We start from the raw sequence: 27911 nt of genomic DNA on the forward strand, positions 1-27911 counted from the left end.
TAATAGATCTTCTTAATTTTTCCCATACTTCAAAAAAATATAATCGGCAAATCAATAATAATATATAATATTATATAATGTGTAGTATACACATATAATAACAATTGATCATATTACATACCAATACAATAAATGAATACCAGATTTACATTTCCCTAATTCTATCCACAATACAAAGGAACATAACCGCCGCATAAAAAAAGATGATAAAAAATATCAGGCAAAAAAAAAAGTTGACAAAAGCCCGAGAACTTTCGGGTCGTGGTGTTTTTAGCCGCGTAAATAAACAAGCTCGTTTGACCAACCTTTGTGTGGCATCTTCCAGAAGGGCGGTTCGGGGGTGGGCGAGCAAGGGTTAGCCACCCCCGCGCCCAACAGGGTTCTTGCCGCGTGCAGCGCCGCCGCCGCCGCTTCCCTGCTCCGCGCTGCCGTAGCACTTGGCGGGTAATCCGAAGCGCTGTCACTTCCGGCGATGCCGCCACCGCCACCGCCGCCTCCGCAAGGACGAAGGTGCAGGTTCAGCCGACCGCCGCCGACCGTTCCACCGCCTCCACCGCCTCCTCCGCCGCCGCCTCCGCCACCGCCGCCACCTCCGGCCACGCTAACACAGTGCTGAAAGGGAGAAATCAACGATTTCTTACGTCTACCATTGATTTATTGGTCGCGGATAAACGTTTGAGAATCGTTGAGAGTAATATTTGAAAGAAGAGACATTTACATCGTGATTAAGAAGTTTTGTATAAGAGTTATTTAAGCCTTTGGAATTTCTGAGGCAGATACCCTACACAGTACTAGGTCATGCGACACTTTGGATGAAATTTATATATCGTGTGTGTGTGTTTTCCTTAAGGAGCTAGATTTTCACAGATTTTGTTACAGGAAGATCGTTGAGATACTTAATATTTGAAAACGTGATTGAGAATTTGTGTGTAAAATTTATTCAAGAATCTCTCGTATCTTTGGATAAGATATCGCGCGACGCAACGGTCATCAACGGTCATGCAACGCTTTAGATAAAATACGCATAACAAAACATATAAATAGAAGTATAAATGAGTTTTACCGTAGCAGTTATGCGTTGAGTGATTACAATACTTTATTTTACAAAAATGTCCTGCTCTTCTAGTTCTATTTATAAAATTCATATTACATACTATCTAACTGGAGGGCTACTTAAAATTACGTTACCAAAATATAGACAATTACGTACGCAAAAGAAGCACGAAAGTCATTTAAAAAATAATATTTAAAATTTTGGCAAAGAGGACAGGAAAATCGGATATATATGCAAACCAGGCTGAATGGAAAACAGATTAACTTCGATCGACGGTAACGTAGTATCAGAAACAAGACTATTATCGAATATCAGTTTATTCGATAGTACAAATGAATAACGCAAAAAATTGTTGAATACGGTTATCTGACATTGAAATTTACAACGTGATCGAGAAAAAGCATTTGAAAATAAAATTCGACGCTATTGTGTCAGCGGTATAGTTAACACTATACCATATTTTATCTACTTTACTTTCATAAACTTCCATCGAATGCTGAAAGCATTTTTACTCTATGTATATTTACGCGTTGTTAATGAGAATTTGTAATAAAGAGGCACTCTCTGCACGAACCACTAAAAATGACAAAAATTACGTGGAAAATAAGAAAAATAGCGATCGCGCCGCAATCTTATGACATCAACGACAACAGGAAGTCACAAGGGCACAGAAGGCTAATGCATAAGATTTACAAGCGAGAGCTTGCACGCCGGCGTTTCACAGAAACAACCTGGTGTTTATTCATACTAAACGAAGCACATGCTTCCGCCTTCGAGATTCTATTCCAACGTGAGCACGCTGCTTTTCATACATGTTTCTTGTTTCAGTTTTTGTTCTAAATAAAGCAAACCAACTTCATTATAGCGTACAATGTTTTTTGCCATCCATATATATATGTATATAGTTAAAAAATATATATATATTCAAATTTGAAATACTACAAAATTAACTCCTTATCATACAAAGTTCACAGGAAGAAGCATTATAAGTGTATTCTTGTCCATTTTCTAATTTTAACGATACTTCGTGATCAAAGGATTGTAATATGCTATATAATTATATACTTTATAATATACTATAATTTTAGTATAGATTAGTTTTTTAAAAGTAAATAAAAGCTAATAAGTTGAAGTTCAAAAATCCAATAAATAGACAATCTTGGCAACATGGGATTGATTGACAACGTATGTATAGAATTTTAAAATTCTTTCCCTAAAAAGCAGGAAATGTATATTTCTCCCTGTAGCCGTTACATTTATGATTAACTTCTTTTCTAACAAATTTGTTGAATGAAATTTTGCTGATTTCAACAAGAAAACATTTCTTCTTCAAAACACGCCATAAAATTAACTCGACACAGAATATTTCTTATCAAGTCCAGAGTAATATCCCGCTTCATGATTTCTCCTATATTTTCAATAGGGAAAAAGCAAACGCTGCGAACCGTGTTTCGCTTAAATTTCGCTTTCACGAAGGCTCACACCGTGGCAGCACGAGTCGACGAATGTCTCGCGTTTCCTACTGACGACTTTCGTTAAAGCTTAATTTCGACTCGAAGCTGACGGTTAAGCGGACCGTTGGAAACACAAGAATTACGTGTCAAGTGGCCCCCGATGGATTAAACACGGATGGAGAACGTTAACGTTTGAACAGACTTCTTTTTCTTCTCTTTTACGCCGGTAAAAGCCTGATTTTAAACGAGCATTCGCAATTTACCGTCGCCGAGTGCAGAAACAGGCAAAGAAGCGTATTTCCTCGGACCGTTCACACTCTTACACTTTAAATAGTCCGATCCGTTGAGATGCTTAGTTTGAATGTGAACACGGACGCGCGAACTCGTGTCGACATCCAGTGAAAAGCTGAAATAATTTCTTAACCTCGCGATGTTTCTCCAACAATGGCGTTGTTAGCCAAGCGGACGAACGTGAAATGTTGGTTATTACAAAACGCCGGTGGAATTTCTGACACTTCTGTCGACGAGACTTTCCGTTGGCATAAATTAATTAAAACCAGGATGTTGCGTACTGATTAAGTAGAAGATGATTGCCGTGTATTGTATGATTTCAAGGCCTCGGAAGGGTGAGAGTACCGTGTTTGACAATTGTGTCAACGATCATTAAGAGAGGAAAGATACCTTAACAGAAGGAAGTTAATAAGCTAGAGATATTGACAATAAGGATAAATATACGTTTACTTTTATGTACTTTCATTCATACATTCATTGTTGTATAGGATGTATCTAACGTAAGAGTATGATGATACTATAATAAAACATATTGTATCAAAGTAAGTTGTAGAATTTTCATTTCTAACCTAAAAATCTAATACGAAAAAAATTGCCACAGGTATTTCGTGAACTCGTATATTATTAAATTCGTACGTTAAGGGTTGATAACAATTGGCTATCAATAAACCAATTACTCGAAGCATTCCTGTTGAAGAAAGATAAATGAAATATGTGAAAATAATTTGAACAAATCTGCATTTCTTTTAATCTCACAAATTTATTAACCTAAGCCAAAATCGACATAAACACCACCTACCCTTCCTCCAGTAAATCGTATCAGATTTATAAACTAAAAAATCCACAGTATTCAGGAAACGCAACAAAAATGTCTGGTCGTAAATCTGTCGGATTGATAATCGCGATACATTAAAAGCACACGTGTGAAACATTCGAAGGGAAAAAAGTCAAATTTCGCCGGGCGACGGGCCGGGGTTTCGCGTAAAGGCAGATCAATGTTTCCGCATGAAACACATCGAGCCGACTATCAAAAATAACCGGCCGATATTGTTGCGAGCGATTTCATAAGCCAACGGTAAATCACGAGAACTCGATTTGATCTCTGTACTTCTGCACGCTCTTTCACGTGCCCTTCCACGCATACAAAACAGCGGCCGCTTCAAAGAACATAATTCAGGGGATTATCGCACGCGCGCGAAACGGGACAAATATTGGCACCGTCAAAACTGGTTCGCCGAAAGCAAATTTCAAAGTGTACCAGAAAATAAATAACGCTGTGGTGAATAATAAACATCGCGGTGTCAACGGTAAATTTTTCCATTTTTCCAAGCTTGATTACGCCGCGCATAAATTTATCGTTCGTCGCTCTCTACCGTTGTTTCGAAATTGCGATCGAAAAGCGGATCGAAAACACAGGCGACGCGTTGTATTTTGCGTACGAAAAAAATTTTACTCGTTACAACGCCAGTTGCTATGTTAACATTATTTCTGATTGTTAGATTCTAATTGTTTATTTGAGGTTCTCATTCTCATCATCGATACGTGTTGGAAAGAGATCCTCGCTGCGATATGAAAAAACATCAAATATCGTTACTAGATGTCACTACACTCTACAAAGTATTTTACATAATTGTTGTTTTAGCATATGAAGAATTTAGGTTAGAATGATCACTTTGATTAGGAAAATCATGCACATCTTATAACACTTATATTACTGTTATTCATTTACAATGTTCTACTGAACTAATAGCAACAAATAATCGCCTAAATTAATGTACATATACAATGACATAACATATCCTATACAAACTACACAAAAGAATCAAAAGACTACAACGAACAGATACCTTTTTCTGTGGATAAAAAAGAAATTCTTTGTCAAGATAAACCAACATCCTCTGATCATATACATAGATATTAAAGCAGCCCTGGTAGAAAACTAAGTATATCGCGAAACCAGATCTGCAGAATTACATTCTAGCCCATTTACAACGCTAACAAAACGTCACATGATGCACAGTTCAAACGTGATCAGCGTGTGTTGACGCACGAAATCGTTTGTTCCGCTGGAAGCAAGAAGAGCTTTTACTATCGACCGTGTAATTTAACTCTTGCACAGCCGAGATGGTTGCGGTCAGCACAGTGTTTACATCGTCGGTAATATGCTCTTTGGCGATCTGAACAGCTCGTCCGAAGGCGAGTTTACAACGTGCGACGCGAACGCACACCTACGCGTATTCCACCGTCGCTTTCGTTCATCACGGTTAATCACGTCGCGATTACGATAAGTGTTAATTATGGTTTTCGGTCCGCTTCGTAGATCATTAGCTCCTTTCATCTGCATCGCGAGAACGTCACGACGAAGGGGGTCACTGGACGGTTATAGACGACGATCCGGCTCGATCAAAATGTGCAAGCTGTACACCGACATCGACTGATTATAGGTTACAACGCATTGTATCGCACTAAACACCACATTTACTTCAAATACCCAGCGCGACTATCAGATTATGAAACGTAATACGGTACTATTTATCGCGTTCATTGCTCCTGCTATTGAAACTTTGTCCAGCAGAAATCACCAATCCAAAATCCATGAATTAAAAGTAATATATCGTTGACTCTCCTCTATTCCTGTATTATATCATGATTTCAAATCGCAGATAATTGAAATTAAATATATTAATATATATAATAAGAATTCGTTAATGTATCTCCAATTTAAAAAAAAAGGAAGAAATTAATCGACACAGAAATACATACCTACATAACTGTATTATTTGGTGAGCCAGAATGCACCCGGTATAGTGTGTTAACTATAAGCGTGTTTAAATTCTCACAGAAATTAAATCTGCACAAAATTTACTAATTATGTACTCGGTTCCTTCGGTCTCCTACGTCGCGTGTTTAGAAGAGTCTGCGACACATTAAATTACTTCGTTCCGTTAGCCAGTCAGTCTGAGACACTTTACGCGAAAAATTACCACGGGGTAAGGTTTCGTCGCTTTCTCGCAATGGGACGAAAAAACAAGTTTCAAAGCGACGGGTCCAACGCGTAACGACATCCTCGACGCTCGATTTGCAATTAAATACAGGTGGGTGCACGCTTTTCCTTTCGGCGAAAACGACTTCCGATGAAAAATATTTCGCGATTTTGTGGCCTCGTTAACGAGAGATCGTTAAATGCAAAGAGGGTTTTTGTACATTAACCTAATGCCTGACAATTTTCGGTTCAGGACACACAGTAAATAAACATGAAATTACGATGCCTCTGTTCGAGGACCGTCGGACGCGGAATGCGAAGGAAAGCGAGAAAACGAGCCGCAACTACTCTCGTTAGAAGCATACGACCCACGGCTAACTTCGTGCGGCACTGAACATCACATCTCTCCGACAGGTTGCATCTCGTTAGGCGGAATGAACGATAACTTCGAGACGATGCACTGATGGCACGCAAAACAACACTTCCCACGCGCATAATAGACCGTGCTAAAGACCTTCAACGCATTGCAAATTATAAGGAGATAAAAACTAAACTGTCATTACACGCGTGTTGATTTCTCATGCTGATTTTCACGATATGTATTAGGCAAATTGTAAAATCCAATATGTTGTATACTTTCTCTTCTTTTCTGTTACTAACGTTCAATGCCGTTTCAGCGCAAATGTGGTTATTAGCGAAGATGATGATGATTGAAAATATTATAGGAATTTTGTTGTAGAACATCGTGAGTTTCAGAAAAAAACTGAAAATTTGTTTTCTCTCAATGAGATTTTCATTTTCAGGTTTCCCTAACCTGAAAACTAAACTCTGTATATCCAGGGTAATTCAAAAAAATCTGTTTAACGACAATTGTAAATATCATATGTTGGTAGGTTATATTTACAAATTTTATTGCGGTTAGGTTTCTTTGATTTTTCTACACACTACGTCGTTAGTAGCCACAATTTGTAAAGAGAAGAAAGGTGCATAGAATTAGTAAATGATTTGGATCGGTAAATTTCCTGCGACAGGCCGGTTGTCTCTTCAGCCTGGAGCGGTTCAAGTACAACAAAGGGCTTTACGTGAAATCTCAGAGGTAGACGAAAGCGTTTCTTTGTCGAGCACTCGAAAGCAACGAGGGGACATCTGTTATTTTCCGAGATTGTATCACTTTCAATGAGCGCGCGCGATGTTTCTTTTTTCCCCACCTCTGGAGCTCGCTCGCAGACGAGTCGGCGTTCGTGTAAAAATAATAAAGGCGGACAGGTGTTCGCCGTGTCCGCGCGCCATCGTGGCCCGCGATCCCTAATTCCGTCGACGATGGCATAAATTATTCATAAAGGGAAAATTTGTTTTATTCGTTCGAAATATACTAGCACGTTCGCGCACGCGGTTCCGAAATTTTGAAAGTATAATGAGATGAAAATATCAACGGCGGAAGCTCAATCAACGCGAAACGGCGCCGTACGGAAATTCCAACCTGCCATCGTCGTTCCGTCGTTCTACAATTGATTTAACAGCGTGTTGTTCTTCGAAAGATGTCTCTCGCGAAACGAAGGAAGATCCATTTTCAAGATATGAAACGGTCGCTTCCTATTCGTAATACGACGAAGGTTTATTCTTTGATAATTACTAGACTTCATTTTGATACTTAATATAGTCGGCAAATTCTTCAACTTATCTTATCTAAATCGCTTTATCAATAACAGTCAGAGTAGATGTGCTTTACTTATTTGACACGTAACATCGTTTCAAATTCATCTATATATTTATTACGTATAGACTTCTACCACATAATCTAGAATTCATTATAATTAGAAAGTATAATATTTAATCTTTAATTCTTTGCTACTTCAGACATTTAACCAAGCTTCTTATCAATGTTGTAACATAAAAAAAATAGTAGTTTTTCAAAAACGATTTTGGTGAAGAACTTTATAGTCTCCCGCTTCGTTTATCTTAATTTCAACGAATCACAGCGAATAACCTTAATTTCCTCGATATCACGTGAAAAAGGTAATTTGGATGCTCGGTAAATTTTCGCCGGTAAATAACAAAGCGTAGCGGCTGCATTATTTAATCCCTCGAACGGTATAAACCCGATGCAATTCACTTTCAATTGACAGCGTTTTTTCCGCGATCACAATAAGCTACAGGAGTGTTAACAGCGCTATTGTGGCTCGCGCAATTTGTGGCTAAGCGTTATGCCGTCGGCATTTCAAGTTATTACGTCTATTCTGGTTTATTACAGTTTCTCATGGGCGAATCTACGCGAAAAAATTTAGTCCATTGACGATTCGGAACGAGTAATCAGTTTCACTGGCTCAAGGCGTAAAATAAGGTATAGTATCACTTGCGGCTATAGCAGTTGCAAAGCACTTTACTTAAAGGATTTACTGCTCACAGAAATGCACTTCGTTTTACAAACTCGGATCGACTATTTGGTATTTTCGTAAATTATTAGCTTACGTTTCATCTGTGTTTTTTTTTATAGAAAATATATCGCGGAATATAGTGAATAATTAGCGAGCTTGTGATTGACGGTAAATTGATCGGAAAAAGTTGCACAACGTTAACGAATAACTTCTGTATATACAAATATTTGGCTTTATTGCTTTTAGAAACGCATAAAATATAAAACAACATTTGTAGTGACAATCGCAAGATTATATTAATGTAAGTGGTTTAACGTAAAGCTTTGTTACAAAGAAATTTAATATAAAGATAACACGCGTGGAAATCAGTGCTACTTGAATTTAATAAAAATATGAAAAAATGTGGAAAAAAAGCAAAAGCACTATGTATTTTCCTAAGATATACAATATTATTAATGCTATTTTCTTTCCTTGCAACTGAAATACTTTCAAAGTTAACTATTTAACAACCTAGTAACGAATCCGTCGGCAATCACAGATACAGAACTTTAAAGATGTAATATTACGAAATAAATAACGTTTTATAATTTTTTACTATAAAATAGCAAAAGAATTCCATATCATTCAATTTTTATGTGATAATGTTTACAGAAGAGGAAATCTTTACAAGATATCATTGACCGCCGGATCCTGATAACCGACAAGTTTCATACCATACATGAATTTTTAAATTTCGCGCCTATTTCTAGTTAAATTGAAGAAGACACAAAAGCAGTTGTAAATGTAACTTTTGGATCAGCCGTTATAAGTGATTGATAATTAACATCAGGCAAACCTACTTTTAGATTCTCAAATATCAGGAAATAAATGAAATTTACATAGAACAGATAGGAAATCATATCACGGCTTAATTATGCATATGCATATGCACTGACTTCGCGCGTTCTAACCTGTATCTTCCAATAACGTATGATCATCTCTATGAAAATTTACATTCACGACTGACACATCGAAATTTATCGAACGATTAAAACTAATAAACGTACCGTGTCGAGAATGGCCGTGGTCAGGCCGGATCCAGTCACCAGCTAAAAGCACAATCCGCAGCTACGTGTCTCCGCGGGATGTTCACAACACTTTTCGAACGCAGCTCGACCAGCGGTACTATTCGAGCGGCTCGATTCGCCACGACTTCGAAAACAGATGAATCTCGCTGTACGTATCGTAGATCTTCTTGGAAACGGTCTCACTGATCACTGAGAATTGCACAGTTTAAAACGGAAGTGGCGCGAAATGCTCGCAACGGAATTCACCACTGCAGCTTAGCTGCGAATCAATCTAAAACGAAGATTGCCTCCTGTGTTGCAAATCGGCACAGGGAAAATCGACAACCACGAAACGACAACGACGACGACAATGACGATGAACGATTCGTCGTTCGCGGAAACACGAACGAGACCCGTGGTCTGCGATTGGAGACGAGGTTCGACGGAACGTGATAGAATGACCGCGTCGCGAGAACAACGTCGCTCTCTACCATGGGCAACGACTATTTCGGTATTTTCGGGCGGGCGAGTCTCGTATACTGTGTTTATCGGTCGTTATCGCGGCAAGCTGACCAAGGAAAACGAGAAGAGGACAATTGAACGTGAGCGTCGGTGAAGAGGAAAGAAACACGTGCAACTCGAAAACAGGGGTGCAGTGACGCGTCACTGCTGCGGTGCGCGGCGCCCGATTGACCATCAGAGTCTGCCTTCCTTCATGCGAAGATCCCTGCCGCACGATTTCGGCACCCCCACCCCTCACGCTCAACACACTCCCAACCGTACGATCTCCCTCTCTATCGGGCTGTCTTCTCTTTCCTTCTTCGTTTCTCTTTCTAACAGCAGGCTCAGCTAGCCCGACGAGGTTCCTGCGCTGCCGGGCAAAGTCGCCGAAGCCGAGGTGGCTGCGAGACCGACCAGCGTCCCGTTTCGCCTGAGCGTGTCTATGGGTGGAGCTAGCGACACGCTGGCGTGGTCGTGTCTCGTTTTCTCGTACATCCGACATTCCCCGTTTGTACCGATGCCGTTACAGTGGGGGAAATCGAACAAGCAACATCGTGCGACGTCGCAACGTTCTCGAGCCTTCACCAGCCAGTATTCGTGCCACAGAGCCGCTTTCAACGACGAGGATACTGGAAATGGGCGGTGCTTCGTGGAGGTGGCGCCCTTTGTCGTTGGACCGCACCACAGGACGCCATTGTCTGTTTGGCGGCGCAGCACCGCGCGGCGTGCGCGACGCACGTCGACGCCCGGCGTCGCGACGCCACTCTTGCACGCAACGCCGTCGCGGCCGTCGTCATACTCCTGCCTCTTTTCTCTCTGCCTTCAGCTAGCCGCCCGAATTTCTGCGCCGAGAGGTAAGTCGACGATCCGTACGTATGCGCGTGTGTTTGTGCGTCGTTTACATGTTAGTCCTATACAGGTATGTGTGCATATGTGTGAGTTGTGTGCGCGCACGGGCGTGAGGGTGCGTGAACGAGATTCTCGTATGAACGTGTGTCGCAATTTGCTACTTTATTGCTCCTTTTCCTCCACCCTTCTTTTTTTTCGTGTCTCTTTCCTGCCATACATTTTCCTGTCTGTATAATCGTCTTGTACTGTTTACCGCGTCTTCCAACATAGACAAACATTATTCTTTATGTACACCGCTTTTCACAAATATTCGTTGCACATTGTTTCTTTTATACATTGCACGGACACATGTGGACTAAAGTTTCTTAACGTAAAGGCAACGCGAGGAAGTTTCTTAAACTGGAACTGGTGTCATTCGGAAGTATGCGAGACTGAACAATGTCAGTCTTCGACTGCCACCTATGCACACATGCTTGTACTCGCAAGTTTCCTACATTCCTCTAATTTCTTACTTCATGGAGTACTGCGTTACAGTTAACCTATTGTACCATCAATATGTGTATTTTATGCATCCTTATATCAAAGATTCGTCCATCAGAGAGAAAAATTTTAATTTCCTACATACGTACATTGCATTGCTTTCTTTTATCTCAAACAGTTTCTCTGTATGACAATAATTATTCCGTACTACTGATACTTTGTATAAATCGTCTAACTTATGTAAGTATTTACTGTAGCATCCATATTGTATATACTTAATTACATAAGACGTGAACTTCAGATCGTGTCACAAGAAGGCAGCACACACGCGAAATAATTGTTCGGACACGTTCGATCGTATCGCGAAGTCGACATCGTTTTGCCCTAGAACAGGTGACTCCAATTACGGTCCAATTACCTGTGCGTTTAATTCTCGTCCGACGCGACGGTTGAGGCGTTAATTCGAGAGCGTGTACTTCGCGAAAAAAAGGACAAAAGAAAAGAAAAAGAAGCAAGAGAGAGAATCGTTACCAATGACAAGCAACGTGTTAACACCCATACCAAGTATAATGGATCACGACAGAGTGTCGCACATGCATTTCGGATATAAATCTCCAACGATTGTTCCTTCCATTCGGCGACGTACTCGACGCATGAAAAGAAAAAGAGAAAAAACAGACGACTCCTATGGTCGTTAATTATTTTCGAGCGCGAGAGATGCATTCTCGTGCGTGTCCCGATTTTTCCTACCAATCATCGTTTCTCGTTTCGACGTTATTTAATGCCGGATGAATGGCCGATTTAATATTAATTATTGTTTATAATGAACAGCATTTTTTCGTGTCACCTCCTCCATCTTCGTTAGTCTGTTGATCTAATTGAATATTTATAATTGTTTACGTTTCCAGCATGACCATGCTTCTCTCTGCGTTCGTCGGATGATAGATATTAAAGTATTCTAATTATAGAGAAAGTACAATATGATGAGATATATCGTATTATGCGTATACTGCTATTTTTATTATCTGATAACCATGGAATAATATTGTAGTAAAATTTAATGACAAAGTGAAGATACATATGTACTATGTATATAGGTAACTACTATACTGATATGCGAGACTTTGGCGAGACAGATTTTCCACTTTATATTCGAAAAGATATATTTTAAGAAACTTTAATTTATATCATATGTCTGTGTAACAACACTTTATTTATTGTACTATTTTCTTATATCCAATACTATTCAAATTATTATTATTATCATCCCAATATTAGTTAACATTCTTCCAGACATTGTTCTTGAAATATGTACACGTGAGAAAATATAAAGTGAGAAATCTATCTAGCCAGAAAATTTTACACACCATTGTATATATCGTTACGGAAATAAAAATTTAGCAAGGAAAGAAAGCGACAATCTTACAGCAGCTTCTAAAACGACACGAGAACAATGTATTCGCAACAAGCAGTTTCCACTTCGTTAGTACGAACCTTTCTTTCACGTGCTAAAGAGCGGCACGGTATACGGCCGCGACATCGTCTCATGTTTTTTCCTTAAACAGTCGGAGTTTAGCTAAAAAGGCAGCAACCTGCAGTCGGCCGATTTTGCCTACACGTGAGTGGTCATACGCCGCCCGAACTTTCCGAGGGAAGAACACCGAAGATACACCGCCAAGGACGGCCGATCTCACTAGCGACGCTACTTAATACGTGTACTCGACCGAGTGTGCAATTAATCACCGATCCGTGGGTAATTGGTGCCGGGGCACGGGAATCGATCAGGCCGGAGCATCGACGTGTGCACGGGCCATTCAACGAAAGTTCCGTCACACTATGTCCTGTCCTCCGAGACATCCGGTTGAAAGTGTTTCGTTCAGAGGCTACTGCGGGAAAAAAGGGACCGGCGAGTTCGAAAAATAGGCGAGGATGTGACGTTTATACTCTCTGTCCAATGAGAAATCCAATGAGTTAGAAGAGGTAAATAAGATCACGTGATCAGAATCTAAAGGAAACTAGGATCAATTTTCAATTTTGGTATTTTACTTGGAGTAGATAGTTACCTCTTCAAACATTATCCTTTTCAGCTTTAGCAACTCAGTTTAAATATTGTAAAGGTTATAATTCGATATATAATAATTATAAAACAATTGTTGGAATATCGTGTAATCGGTTATGCTTATCTCTTATCAATTGGACTCATTGGACAGAATAAGAACCTGAAAGATGTAACATAAAGTATAAATTAGAATTAAGCTTAGAATTGAAATTAATCCTATATATAAAAAAATAAGTAAATTGTAATTGCAGAACTAAAAAGGGAATAAATGAACTACCTTCGAATTACTCGATATTAATCCTTCGATCTCATCCATAGATTATCAACGATAGTTATTAACGATACGTTTCGGAAAACTATTTCACAATTTCCTTAACATAGAGAAATATTTTCCCAAAAGCTTTGAACAATAAAATTATGCAAGCGGACAAATCTGCTTGCAAGCAAATTTCTCGTATCATCTCACCGATCAAATTGTATCCGACTCGATTACGTACAGTCTTCTCAGATGAAAGGAGGAAACAGAGTACGAAAAGAGAGAGGAGAAGAGGAAAAGAGAGGAAGATGGACGATTACCAGATATGTAACTAGATTAAAGTAGAACGGGTAGATGGGTAGCGGATAGATACCTATGTATATAATTATGTCTCGACGCTTGAGTGACACTTCTCATTTATTTCGGTCGTTGATCCCACAACTGAGCACCCTCTTTACGCGTGGCTCCCGATTAAAATACTCCGCGAATACAAGCATGGATCAGACGATTCAAACGATACTTCCGCGTGTACTTCTTCCTCTGAATTGTTTGTAACCGTCTCTATATCAACACAGATACAAAGAACCCCATAATCATCTTCTTTCATTTCTTTTTACCTCTTCTCGTACAGTTAATTTGTTTCCTAGAAATGTTATCCGGGGTCTTTGGAAATGCACTTTGCCTTTTTAACAGAATACCCATCTTAAGCAAAGTATTTACCATTTGATTCGAAGGATTCTTGTCAACAGGTTGTGAGCTTCTAAGCTTTATCCTATAGGTTTGGGTCCTGAATCTTTAAGAATGCTAAATGGACATTACTCGCACCGGTTGGCTAGGAAAGTGGGTTTCGTTGGAAAATTGGTTAAGTGAGTGAAAAATGACCGGTATAATCCGTATAACAAAATTCTATTCTTATATTTTGGTTTTGTAATATGTAATTGATATAAGACATATTTGTATATTGTTCTTTTTGCATTCGTACGGTGCTCGACTCACCGATAGATGTTATTCATGTAAATATCATTTAAGTTTGGCCGAATTTTTATATGCCACACTGACAATATGGAAAACAATTTAGTTTTAGAAAATATAAAAAAATGTGGCCTTAATATTAAAGTACGTCTCAGTAATAACGAGGAAATCGCTTGATCCCTTGATATCCTTCCTTCTTTCTCGATAAATTTTCTATCAAAGGCGCAAAGCTTCGTTCAAATCGAACTATATAATGGAACAGAGATCAATAGCATTTGTATCGGTAGGATTAGGTGGCTTCCGTGAAACGTGGGACAGTCATATCGTTGTCAGAATTTCGACGCGGCTCTTTCGTCACGCCCCTCGTGTATCGTTCAGCTTATCCAGCGCGTACAATTGGATTTATCAAGTTAAAGTCGAAATCGACGGGTGCCATGCGTTCCTGTTGCAAACGACGACGACACGTACCGTTGGGACGTCGACTGATGCTCGTGAAGCGTGTATGTCAAACATCGGCCGCATCGGATAGTTTTGCTGCGGAAATTCCACTTGGCTTCCGGCTGAAAGTTTATCCCAAAAGTGTGCCAAATCGATGTTCCATGGATCAGTTGTCTGTAATGCTTCTCAATTATTGCGTTTGCTTCTGTTCGCCACTATTCATTATCTCTTTGGTAGAGAAGTTTTTCATAGATGTAATTATTCTTTCTCTACATTTTTGCGAGGTTTAGAATTCTTTGAAAAGTTGAACGACGTCTACTATAAATTGATAATTGATAATTATTAAAAAGTAATTTTTTAAGATATCGATTTTTATATATATTTTTACATATTTTGTATGAGAAACTGTTTGGTGCAATGTGAAAAACACTTAAGATAGCATTCTATGACATTACATACATGTTACTTTTACTTTTCTACAAAATAAAAATCATAAATCACTATATAGTAGTTCATCTTTAAATATTTCCAAGATAATAATCTTGATCGTACGACATCGATCTAAAAAAATGGGAAAAACATCATCTAATCATATCTAGCAAATAATAATTTCTAATCTCCTTGTTTTATAGGTCATATTTCGTCGTCAACGCCACACCGTATCTTCGCTATATTGGCATACGAATTGTCACATTTGCAAATGTCTGGCGGCCGTGTATCGAGTTTTTCAATAAACCGCGAGTCTCGTGGCTCACATTATATATCCGGCAAAATCGGATGGCCGGAGGTCGGAAATGGACAATCTATTGTTTACGCGGATAATCTTATTAATGGTACGTTAATCCCTGTGTCCAGCGGTGTTCAAACAGCCGCGTTGCAGTTCGTTAACTTAATGGTTATTATTAGAATGAAACGCGGCTCGCTCGCGGCCCGACGCAATCCGGATAAGCCGAAAGGCAATAAAGAGAGAATTGTAAATGCTTCGGTTGAAAATGCTGCCAACAATACGAGAGCAGGGACTGGCAACGAGCTTTTCCATTCGCGTTAATCGTTCAAATAATACCCGTGGAATATGAAATTCACCTAGTCGGAAATGCTGATACCCGCCGAGAGTCAAGTTTTCATTCATGACAGCGAGACCGTGCAATGGATCCGCGGAAAAAATATTTTCCAACATCCGCTTTCTACGAGAACCGCCTGCTTTAAATGGCAGCCTCATTTTCTAATTATTAGGCTAATCTCACGGCACGTGAATTCGACATAACAACGTGGCAAATCCTACGAGAAATATGATTCAGCGGCTGGATCGTGGTTCGCTGCATGTACTTCCGGTGAGGACACCGGAAGTTCTCCGGTGGTGTCACGAGTAGCTGAATATATGGTGGCTTTGCTTGTTGTTTAGTGAGTATTTTTGCATGCATCCAAAATCATGTTATACGATTACAGATATCGGCGAAAAGAGTGCAAAGAATAAACTACTTTGTACATTTTTTGTACCTTGATCGAATGGATCGGATAGCAACATATAAGATAAGATAAATTTCTTGAGAAAATGTAGGGCATATTTTATTTTGAGAGCCTTGACCCACAGTAACTTCGCCCGAAAGAAACATAGTATATAAATATTTCGCCTAATCTCTCAGTGGTTACATAGCGGGGCCCACTCGGCGACCAAAAAATGTATCAGATTACCGAAAGACGAGTTTCGAGAAGGGAATCGATGGTAACTGAGGAGGACATTTCGAATGAGAGAGAGAAGATGATCAGATGATCCGCCTTTCTATACTGTAATCTCAATTATTGGCACAATATAAAAACGTATAAATAGTTACAGGTTAATCGGATAATCAAATTTTTCACGTTTCATACAAATATCATGACTTATTACATATAACATATTATATGTCGTATACTATAGTTTGTATTACACAGCATATTTTTAAGCTATAAAATTACAAGCCTTTTTTAAACCAATTCCTTAAGATTATTTTTCTTTTGTACTCCATACTATTTGGTTAATTTATATCGTTTACCTAGCATCTTGATCTTTAATGGTAAGTTCAGAGCTACAACCTAATCAAGCTCTAAACTCGTTGATACATAAAAAATATATTATGAAATGTATTTGGAACATTAATTTTATTTATATGATATCACTTGGAAGAAAGATAAATATTCCGACGATTGAAAATTCGAATAAGCAATTCTTGGTCTACTTGTACGTATTGGGTTAGGCGAATTCGCTCTTATACACATAGGCCGATTTAGCGAGGACGGGAACACAAGGCGCGGCATCGAAACGGCAAGTGCATTTCGCGGCAAACGAGCCTCCCGACATCTCGGTGTAATCAGACACCGATGCTGGGGAGTGCTGCAAATGTAATTGAAAACATTCGTGGTGCCTCTGATCCATGCCGCTCCCTCCTCGTTTTTTCTCGTTCTTTCGCCGCGACGTACGCGCCTCCCCTCTGTCCCGTAATTAAAAGTCGTTTCCCCGTGATTTCTATCCCGTCCCGTTCCCGTTTCGCGTTTTACCTGTGAAACGTTCCTACTACCTGTTCCTCGTCCCAAACGTTCGTTCTCAATGCTCTTTTCACGATTGTATTACGGCTTTGTGAAAACGCCAACTCGTTATACGTTCTGTCCCTTTTTTTAATCAGTGGTAATACTGGCAGAAGATGGGATTCGTCGTTGAGAAGTCGCAGAAAATTGTTTTATCGAATTTTCCTTTTTACACGTGTAGCATGTTAAAGAAAGTTAATGGCGTTTTTACATACGGTTTGGTAGTATGGCTTTGTGGATTAACGAGCTACTTAATGTCGATGATAACAGGCTGAGTCTCGAGGAAAAAGAATGTCAAATAATACCGACGTATCGATAGAGGAAACATCGTCGTGTCATTTGTGGACTGAATATTTTCACATTTTCTAGTGGCTTCAAGAATTTACGAATTTCCTTGCTACGAATAAAGGAAACTTCTACAGACGACTATATCTTCATTTAATAAAATATCTAATAGTCAGTCGTCTATATATTTCTAACATAATAAATAAATGAATTACATCGTCACATGTAACTAAAAATATTGAGTCGTAACTACAGATATAAATTAGATCAAAAACTTGTATCCGGAATGACCACACAATCATCATAGCAAAAACATAGAAGGAACGATCTACTCGATAGATCTCGTAAGCTTCGAACACTTGCCAAACGCTAAATAGCCATCGAAATAACCATCCACCGCAGTCTGCTTAAACGAAACAACAATAATACAAAAGGCGTATCATTGGTACCTCCACCGTGCGCGACACAATACACTGGGTACGCGCGTATCCGTGAAATCGTGTAACTTTTCAAAAACGGCCGTAGACCGTGCTCTCGGAGAGGAACGCGATAATGCGTTTCCAAGTAGCCGAAAGTAGGTGTAAATACGGGCGAATGATTTTTTTCCCTCGGCAATGGAATATTAGGTGAAAGGAGCCGACGAAGGCGGTTCCCTTTATTGCGAATATTCTCAATGGAAGAAGCTTTTTTTTTCACAAACCCCCTTTGGTGTTTCGTTGTATACCGACGTGTACACACGTGAACGATCGAAGTGAAAGAGGAAAAGAGAAAAGAGAAAGAGAGAAAAGAGGAAAAAAAGGTAGAGAAGAACGAGAAGAGAGGAGAGGAGAAAGGAGAGATCTCAAAAGGTATACGCAGAGTACCGCCTCTGATGAATGCCGCAACCAGTGGCCACCATGTTTTCCCTTCACTGGTCCGCCCTACTACGAAACATCCCCCTGCGCATCCCCCTGGCCGATTTTCCAACCCCTCGCCAAACCGCGATTGAACCCTTGTACACGTTGGTATGCGCATCAGAGGAATACATTTTGCAGACAGGCGGCGATGCACGAACCGGAGAGCGCAATATCGATAATAATTACGCTGCTGGTGGCGTTTGCCGAATAACTAACCGGACCAGCTTGTTGAACATCCTACACGCGTAATGGAACCCGAGGAGTCAACATGAAAGGGTTATCCCTTGGCATTAGGCTTTCTTGTATATTTGTTTTCTTTTCTTCACTTTTATATGTTGCACTTTGTTTTTTGTATTATATGTTATGCATCGCTGTATTTTCAAAACTTTGGGGCTTTAGTGATTTTCGAGATCTATGTATTTAAACGTGTTTGAGGTTTACAATTAATTTCAACATTCAAGGAAACGTTGTTGAAATATTTTGACGAGTAATATATACAAATGTTAACATTAAACAAATATCGGACAAAATAAGCATCCACTAAATCAATCTAATCAAATCCGCAGTACATAGTACTCACCAACGTCAACAAAATCATCTTATTCGTCAAAACAACCTTTTAAAACTAATAAAATAACGGCTCCACTCTTCAATATATACTGCGTGTGCATACGTACATATATGTATTTTGTAGGATAGAAAAGAAGCAAGCGGCAAAAAGAAAAGAATCGGGCAAGGAAAAAGAGGAAACCAAAGTTCGGATCAAAGCCATATAACATACATATTAACCAAAGTCTGGCGGTCCGTTTGCAACGCGAAGCGCGCGCCGCGCGTTTGAGGAAGAGCGGAACGAGGAAGAGAAGCCGCGAGTAGAAGAGAACCGCCTTCAAAGAAAAAGAAAAGAAAGAAAAAAAAAAGAAAAAAGGAAAAAGAAGCGACCGATAAACAAACCGTGGCGTTCGGATCGCGGGCGCTTTAATCTTTCTTTCGGGGCATCATCGGCCGCCTTTTGCGGCGTTCGATGAAAAGGAGGAACGGGCTGGGCTTTCTGCCCTCTACATCTCTTCCCCCAAAATCCCCTCCAAGTCCCTTTCCACTCATTATGGCAACATGCGGTAAGTATACTGGTGTTTAAGTCTCGCCGGTACCCTTCGAACCAAGGGTAGTTGCAACGAGGGTACGCTGTTCAGTTATATGTATAAGTATATCGGTGCCCTGTAAAAAGTGCCACAGGATGGATACCATAGGCTAAAAACATGGCTCAGAAGCGCGCGCCAGCGTTTGAAGGCCAGAGAGACAAGGACAGGATTGGAAGAGCATCCCTTATTCTGTGGCGGCTCGTTGTACGGCTCGACGCATTCGAATGCTCTCACTCCCCTGATCCTGGGGATTCCAGGTGGTTTCTGACCCCCTCTTCTCCCCTTTGCGCGCTGTACGCCCTCTCGAAAATTAGGTAGCCTGGATCCGATGCACACAGCTGCGATTCGTAACAGCGTCGAGGACCCAGGAGGATGCTGCTCGCGGATATCTGCCGCGATTCTTTTTACTTTCTTCCTTTTTTCCTTTTTCGAGACGATTTCGACGGCGTTGTGCTATTTCGTGCGTTTGATGTTTGGCGCCGGATACCGATTGGGATGCATTAGTTGCGGATGTATTCATAGAAAAGGTAGGAGTTTGTTTAGGATGTAAGCAGGAATACTAGTAGATTGAAATGCAATCGGAGCTTGATTACATAGGTTTTCTATTACCATTATTACCAATATTACCATTCTATTGCCTAATCTATGTAATTGATTACATGGTTAACGATAAAAAGTTTGTAAATAATGAGTTTTCTGTTGAACAGCTTATACATCGATATAAAAAGCGTGTCTCTTCGATTGGATTACTATTCTGACATCTTTAAGTTCGTATTATCCATCATTTAGGTGTAATTTATCGTATTCGATGTTACAAAGGCAACGCAAAAGCGTAATTCTCACGTTGATCAATAAAAGCGCGATTTCTTAAAATTTACTTTCGTAAATCACATTTTTAAAAAACAGCAAAAGCCAAACGAAGACGCAAGAATTATTCTGTACCCTGTGTACTCTACGTGTTCAAAATTTATTCTACATTCTCTCATCAGGAGACGTATCTAATGAAACGCACAGTGAGCGAGGCGAAGGAAACTTAGGAAACACCCTATTGCCCACAAATATCAGCCATAGTCGCGAACAGTGGGGAATCGAACCAGGTAACTCGGGATCCTGGACGACCTAGCTGTCCAGGTAGAAAAAAAAGCCGGTGTCGGTCCGCGCCGCCCAGAGATAATCCGCGTAGCGACGGTGGTGGGACTTACTTGCCCCATCCCCTTCGTGTGGAGCGGCGCGCTGCGATGTCCAACCCCTATAAGAGGCAACGATACCACGGCTGAAAAGCCGCTGCGAATAACGTGCTTACGCGTGATCATCCGACCGCGATCCTCAATGCCCGTGACAGATCAAGCTGCGCGCGCTTCTTCCTCTCTTTCTCTCCTGGCGAACAATCGTCGTGTTTGCCGACACAATTTCCACGGATTAAAATCGTGAGAGCAAGGAGAGCCGGCTAGAGGTTAAGATCCTTTCTTCGTACGTTTCCACGTGGACGCCGCCGTGTGCATCGTGACGGGAATTTTTCTGATCGCTTCGCCGAAGTTTGACTATTCTGAGCTTTGTGAGCTTTCTCGAGAAAGAAAGAATGAGGTGATATTGGGCAGATTCGTGCAACTAGAGGTGTATGCTTACACATGCATTAAGGAAAGGTAAGTTTGGAATATATAGAAGATTCCTTAGGATACATAAGGTGTCTTTACGTTTTCACAGTTGCGTAGTCCACCGGCGTGGGCTGGTTATTTATCTGGAAAAGAATATCATATTACATTCTTTCAAAGTTGTTGCCATTTTTTCTATGACGCGCTATTCACAAATAACTTTCTATATATTTTCTACATATATACTTTTAATGTTCCCAAATGCATAGAGAATTATACCTTAAAGCTACCTTACATCATCTCTTTAGACTTAATACTTAATACCATCACCTTCTACGTTACCTTACCTTCTTATCTTAAAAAAAAAAACCAAGACCATCCACACTTCTTTCCAGCTCTTTTCTTTACCATTTCACCAGCTTCGTCGTCATCCTATCTACCGGGGTAGTCTACACGAAAAGAAGAAAACAAAAAAGCACACGCACGTCGCCTTTAGAAATTCTGAAAAGTCGAGGGATCTCGGCGTTGACCACGATCGAGGGAGTCAAAGGCGTATTCGATCCTTCGTGGACGGTTGACGGGGTAACAGCGGACACATTCGATATCAGGGTCCTGATGAAGGCTTCTCGGATGTCGTGTCAGGCACTCTTGGAACCGAGAAGGGAAGAGAGGCAGGAATAAAATAGAAAGGGAGCTGGAGAGGAGGCCACATTCCTAGACGGCTTACCGATCGGTTATCGCGGCGGCCATCGCTCGTCTTCTCATATCCAAAGGTGGCGGATTTGTTTCTTCCTCTTATCCGACCCTTAAGCAGAGGCTTCCGCGCGGGGGTGGCGGTGGCCGCTGGTTACAAAGGCACCCTAGGGACGCAACAACGGTATCATCTTCAGGGGAACGTAAAGCTACCGAATTTTCGAATCGTTCGAACGTGTCGCTCCGGATTTTTTCCAGACCGATGGCCACGTCCCATGGATATGAAGCTGTCTCGCGTTCTATTGTTTGAAGGCTTGCGCTGCCTTTGGATCCTTCCTTTGCCCCGTCCGATATGCTAAAAAGACAATGCGATCGAATTAATTGAAGAAGACACTCGGAGAGAGCGGTTACGTTGCGAGGACTGAGTAAATGTTTCGTTCTTGTTTCAAATTTCATCGGTACAATCGCGATAATCGTGCCTCGTTGCAAGGCTGATAAAATCTTTAACAATTTTGTATGACACATATAATATATTCATAGAGTTTTGAATGGCAAGCGTGGAAATAGTTTTGTGAATCTCTGTGTGTCTTAAAAATTATCTTCTTGTTAAAGGTGCTTTTACGTATCTCCCACGTATCTTTCTCATATCACTTCTACAGTGCTTGTGTTATGTAAACGATCGGTAAGAGAGAAGTCAATTCGCGAATATTTATGAAGCGACGATTACAACGAATAATAGCGAGACGAATCGAGAGAACGGTCCCCCAAATATCGTGTCCCCTTTTTGCCATTATAGGGAACCACCCATGCATGTGGTATTATCATACAAATATAATCCCTGTACGCCCTTACGCGAAATAATATTTGTCCCGATCGTCGTACGACCAATTATCTTAACTTACGCGATATGTCAACCCCTATATATACGTTTCTACTTGTGTACACGCTTCTATGCGCATATTGCGTGCGTGTAAAAGAGTTTCACGTACTCTTTACATCCTTCGACGTTGTTGACATAGCGAAATAAATAGCAATGACGACTTTTTCCACAGTTCTGACTGTATTCTTAAATAAAAGAATTAAAGGTTCTTTTTATTATCGACTATATAACTAGCATCAAGCTAATACTTAAACCGCAATGCTTAACTCTGCCACGTTTCTCAAATTGCCTTCTCGTTTCAATAAATAACAGTAAAGCGTTAACGTTTAAAGAAAAACTTGATCATGATATTGAAAGGAGAAGTCGACGATGATTCTTTCGTATTTTCTCCATTTTACGAAAGTGTTTAACAAAAGACAGAGAAAAAAGATATAGAAGAAACACGATTGACAATAGTCAGAAGGATGTAGCATGTTGCTTGAACTTAAGATATTGTTTAGCAAAGAAAATATAGGAAAAGCACGATTGAAAATGATCGAGGGGTTTTGGCATGGTTAAGACGCGAGAATGTACGAGGCGCTATAAAACGCAGCTCGAGAACAGAAGGAATCTGTTGGAGAAGGATCATTGAGGGGGCACGTATAGGGAACACGATAACAACAGCGGACCATTCTCGGTTTCCCAACTCTTGGGAAACAGTTGGCTCCCTGATTGGTCATCTGTGTGTGATCGAGCACGTTACACATCGACGTGGAGTCGCACAACGACACGCGTTCTCCGTTTCTCTGTCCACGGGTTCCGCGCGGGCAAACGATCCGTGAAAATCTTCTAAATCAATTTCTGCGCCGGCATTTATCGAGTCGCGTCCCTCAATCTCGCTGGATTTAGGATGAAAACGAATGACCTTCGACGGCCAGGATCGATAGACGCTTCTACGCGGATATCAGGCTCGTGCATTTGTCTCGATAGGAGGGAAAACGTCGATCCGAACTCGACTCTATCCTAAAACCCCAACCATCCCCTTCGTTCCTTATGCCCTCGTGGTTTAACATCCTTAACCGTAATTTTCTTGATTGCCCCTCTGCGTTATCGCACGACCACGATTGTAATGTCGTAATATTTTACGAATGAAAACCCGATAATGATATCGCCAGGTATTCCATTCTCGTAAGTTGAATTTGGAGTTTGATAAGTTTTGTGTTAGACGAGAAAATGTATTGCATACGTTTAACACGCTTATGGTTGATTGGATTTCTTTATATTTCCTTATGATTTTAGTTATAGTGTTGATCGAATCATCCCTCAGTTAGACATTCCTGAAATCATAGAGTTAGAAATTAGTTAATACGATAAATTAACAACTACTTCAAATGTTCAAATCTTTACATTAAAAACTGTTTAAATAGATCAAATCGAACAAACTTTCCCCATAAATACGGTGGAGTCTCGGTTATCCGAGTTCCGTTTAACCGAAGTTTCGTATTATCCGAGGTGCTTTGAACCTTACCATAACTTCATCTTTTTCAAATTTCAATTTTAACTCGTATAGTACAAAAGCGTTAATAGTTAGGCACATCGTAAAAACAGCGAATCAAACTTTCAACCGATTAAACAATGAATTACACCTAAATACGAGCACAATGTTACATTAGCAATATGTTTTCTATGATCTTATTATACGATTTATGAACGCTGATAGAACTTTCTGTATTATCCAAATTTTCGATTGTCCAAGGTAGATCCGGTCCGCATCACGTCGGTTAGTCGAGATTCTACTGTACATAAGCGTGTACTCTAACTAATTGGAAGACTTTCTCGAAGTTCCTCGCTATACCTTATCGCGATCTTACCATACCGTATAAGAACGCTCAAGACAGAGAAAAACCTACTAATAGCCCCATCACCTCGTACACCCATCCCAGACCCAATGATCCACATCACAGCGAGCCGTGGTTCCCTTCGTTTTAAGCGCTGCCAAAAGAACGTCCAATCGAGATTTAATTAAGAATTCTTCAAACTAGACAGCGTACGATGGTTTCGCGCGGCTCGCTCTGATATATCTAAAGTCTAAAGAATCAACGTCGCTGCCAGAAACGTAACATCGGAACAAGACGCGGCGCAGCATAGAATCGAAGAGGAACGACAAGAGGAAGACGTTTGGAGGTTCGCGTTTCGGGCCGGTAGCACGAACAAGGTAGCTTGGTTCGTTCTCGGCATCAGGCAAAGCATTCCTTGTGTCAGAACTTCACGACGATCCACCACTGTTAAAGAGAGAATCGAGCAGACGAGAGAAGGAAAGAAAGGTCAGCGGGATACTTCGACGAGGGGCTACTGGTTTCTCCGCGTGGACCTCTAAAACTTCTCCCGTGATTCGTTCCTTCGTCAAAAAAGTCGCTGCGTGCTCCCGTGCGTTCGTAACGCGTCACAGCGTGAGTTTCATCCGCCTCTATCTACCACGTCCGTACGAATTTCAGCGGCATTTCGTCGGGTCCCGTATGAAAATCTAGTATAAGAAGGAAAGAGAGAGAAAGAAGCCGTATGGAACGCGGTAAGGCGACCGACCAGGTCGGTGGAACGATCTGAATTTTAAATCGCAGAACGAGAGACCCCGAAACAACATGGAACCTGCGAACGATCTTCCAGATCGTATTGATCGATTTGATTCGTTGAGAGGGCCTTTGATGTTACAGGTTTGGTAGAGCGGTGCTGATAGATTGGGAGATTCGAATTTGTAGCAGAAAATCGATCTTTGATTGTGTGGTGAAATAGCTATATACGATAGTCGCAAGTGTAGCGTTGGTATTTTCTGATAAATTAGTTGTTGTCTGGTATTTTTGACGTAGTTTTTTGATAAAGCATTTTAGTTGAATTACAACAAAACGTGTTTAGAACTGAGTTACGAAGAAGTTTAGTATGTAAATCTAATGTTATCGAAGCACTACATCATTAGGTTCTCTTTTCGTTAAAACTAAAAATCTAACATCACGGAACTTATCGAGAAACAATTTATTGATAAGAAATAAGACACCATCTCATTTTCTAGCATCGTGAACATGCTCACGACCGTTTTTCGTCAATATGTGGTGTGAACACGGCATAAAAGACACTGGCTGGCACGCAGAACCCAGTAAGGGAGCAGCTCTTCCCAGCTATACGGTCGCGTCCGTCGAATATGACAACAAGATCGGTCAGACCAGTGACAGGGGTGCGTTCGTACGCGCGTGTGTTGCGTTCGAGGCGCAGGAAGGGCGAAAGACGCGGGGACGAGCCAGCCTCGTGCGAAAGAAAGAGAAAACTGAGCGGACATGGACAGACGGACCACCCCGTTTGCCGGCGATCATGTCCCGATCACGTAAACTAGCCGCCCCCTCATCCATCATGCCTTCGTCGTACATTGTCATGTGTGACCAGATCGATCTCCTTTTTCTTCCTGTACCTTCCTCCTCGTCCTCCTCGTCCTCTTCGTTCGAGACGCACCGGTTTTCCTCTTGCGTGTTCTCCATCTTGTTCCGCCAAAGGCGTCTTTCGCGGGCCCAATCTCTCGTTGCAAATTGGCAGAGAAAAATAAACCGCGAGAACGCTCGAGGCCGACGTAAATGTACCGAACAGGGGTGGTCAAGGTCTCAAGATCCATAATTAGAGTCAATATCTCCGGTTGATCGTGATACTGCTTTAGATCGTTTGCACGTTGCTTGGATTAGAGAAGATTCTTTTGTACGAGTATCATTGGCGAGAGAATATTTGGTTTGTACACAGTAGACTGCAGATGTTTATTAGATGATGATTTGTCATTTGGACTGTCACTCCTTCGGAATAGTTATAATTTCTTCATTTAGAAATCTTCTATTTTTTTGCGTGTTGTTCCATCTTTGCACAGGATAAAAAGACTAAAACCTATTTAACTGGAATTGATTTGTCTTTGATCATTTTTAATCTCATAATTGTAGAAGTTTCTTGTTAAGGGCCGACCCCCTAAAATCTGTCTGGAGTATCTGTACGTTAAAAAAATATAATAAAACAATTGTACATCTAGATGAATACAGATTTTATTGATAATTGTTACCGATGTGTATAAGTACTAACGATTTAATGATACATTTCGTTCAAGACGAATAATCCACCGAGATAATTTATAATTGTATCATGCACCATGTCCTAGTCTGTTTTAGATTGCACGGTCTGCTCACCCCAGGCTGGACAGTACATAGCTAATTGCTGATTGATCGTTTCTGAATAACGCAATTAATTGAACAAGAATCTTGTTGCTTGTACAAGAACACGAAGAATTAAAACATAACCTGAATTCCTACTTTCTGTTTTTCTTGCTGGCATGTCCATATTTTTTCATGTGACAATCTCGTTACCCATTATTTAACTCTGAATAATTAAATTTGTCCCTCCGAAGCTCTCCTCACAGTCTATAATTTCAAAATATGACATTGCAAAGATTAGTAAAATAGTAATAAAATTCAACTCACCAAAGTCACGGATCTAAACTAGAGCTGAAAAACAGACACAGCATACGTAACTTTGACATCCTAAGTCAATAAAATTTCATTTGTAAAATTAAGATAACTAACAAAGAAAGAATTTCAAAAGAAAGATTCCAAGATATCTGACCGTAACCTGTTCACCAACAGTTTGACCATAACTTGAAAATTATTTACACAACCTCAAGAATCTCTTTTAGAAATCTGTAAATCTTGTAGGAAGGATGAACAGAGAGATATAGAGTGGAAGTACCGATGCAGCGGTCGATCACACAAAGGGTGAGAAACGAAGGGCAGAAAACGAATAAAGGAGACTCCCGACTACGGCACGTGCGAGGGCTGCGAACCGCAAAAGAGGCGGCTTATATTATTATAACCGTGGGCAGGTGGGCGAGGCACTCTATTGGCAGTGCTAACGAGGGATCGGTAATTATTACCCACGACTTAACTCTTAGCTGCTCGTGCAAAGACCTTTATTGTAATCGCTCACCCTTCGTCCATTCTTCTTCAAACCCGAATCTAGTTTGCGGGAATCCTATAACATGACTGTGGCTAAGGAATTAATACGCATTTACGGATAGAATTCCGACGCGCTCCTCGTATTTTCACAACTTCC

At 40.5% G+C, this 27911-nt stretch overlaps 2 protein-coding genes across 8 annotated transcripts in view; one reads left to right on the forward strand and one right to left on the reverse strand.

Moving 5' to 3' along the window:
- The window catches only part of LOC122568115 (paired box protein Pax-6), a 57490-nt gene extending 47377 nt beyond the window's left edge, over window positions 1-10113 (reverse strand). The window contains exon 1 of one of the 2 annotated variants that reach the window (XM_043727488.1): window positions 9204-10113. Coding sequence is in view for 1 of the 2 variants with exons in the window: in XM_043727487.1 (XP_043583422.1) it covers window positions 306-318 (13 nt within the window). In the remaining variant the exon portion in view is untranslated. Of the gene's footprint in view, window positions 1-305; window positions 534-9203 lie in introns of those variants that run through there. The other variant, XM_043727487.1, reaches the window with a different exon arrangement.
- Window positions 10105-27863, forward strand: LOC122568116. 6 transcript variants are annotated; one of them, XR_006316972.1, is made up of 4 exons: window positions 10105-10558; window positions 15391-15591; window positions 15665-16159; window positions 27515-27863. XR_006316972.1 is itself a non-coding variant. In XM_043727489.1 (3 exons), the coding sequence occupies exons 1-3, from the start codon at window positions 10147-10149 to the stop codon at window positions 15667-15669; spliced, it is 618 nt and encodes a 205-aa protein (XP_043583424.1). In that variant the 5' UTR covers window positions 10105-10146; the 3' UTR covers window positions 15670-16557. The 6 variants fall into 6 exon arrangements, 3 of the variants coding, with proteins under 3 accessions (XP_043583424.1, XP_043583425.1, XP_043583426.1); XR_006316973.1 differs by lacking the exon at window positions 27515-27863 and adding an exon at window positions 16205-16557 and having other exon boundaries at window positions 15665-16089; XM_043727489.1 differs by lacking the exon at window positions 27515-27863 and having other exon boundaries at window positions 15665-16557.
- Window positions 27864-27911: the final 48 nt, after the last annotated feature.

Source organism: Bombus pyrosoma, linkage group LG6 (genome assembly GCF_014825855.1).
Source record: "Bombus pyrosoma isolate SC7728 linkage group LG6, ASM1482585v1, whole genome shotgun sequence".
Lineage (NCBI taxonomy): Eukaryota > Metazoa > Arthropoda > Insecta > Hymenoptera > Apidae > Bombus > Bombus pyrosoma.

Excerpts from the sequence above, each read along its gene's own strand:
- LOC122568116 (XM_043727489.1), top strand. The coding sequence starts at position 10,147 with ATGGGTGGAGCTAGCGACACGCTGGCGTGGTCGTGTCTCGTTTTCTCG. Across the intron at positions 10,559-15,390 it reads CCGAATTTCTGCGCCGAGAG|GTCATATTTCGTCGTCAACG; the intron begins GTAAGTCGACGA and ends CTTGTTTTATAG.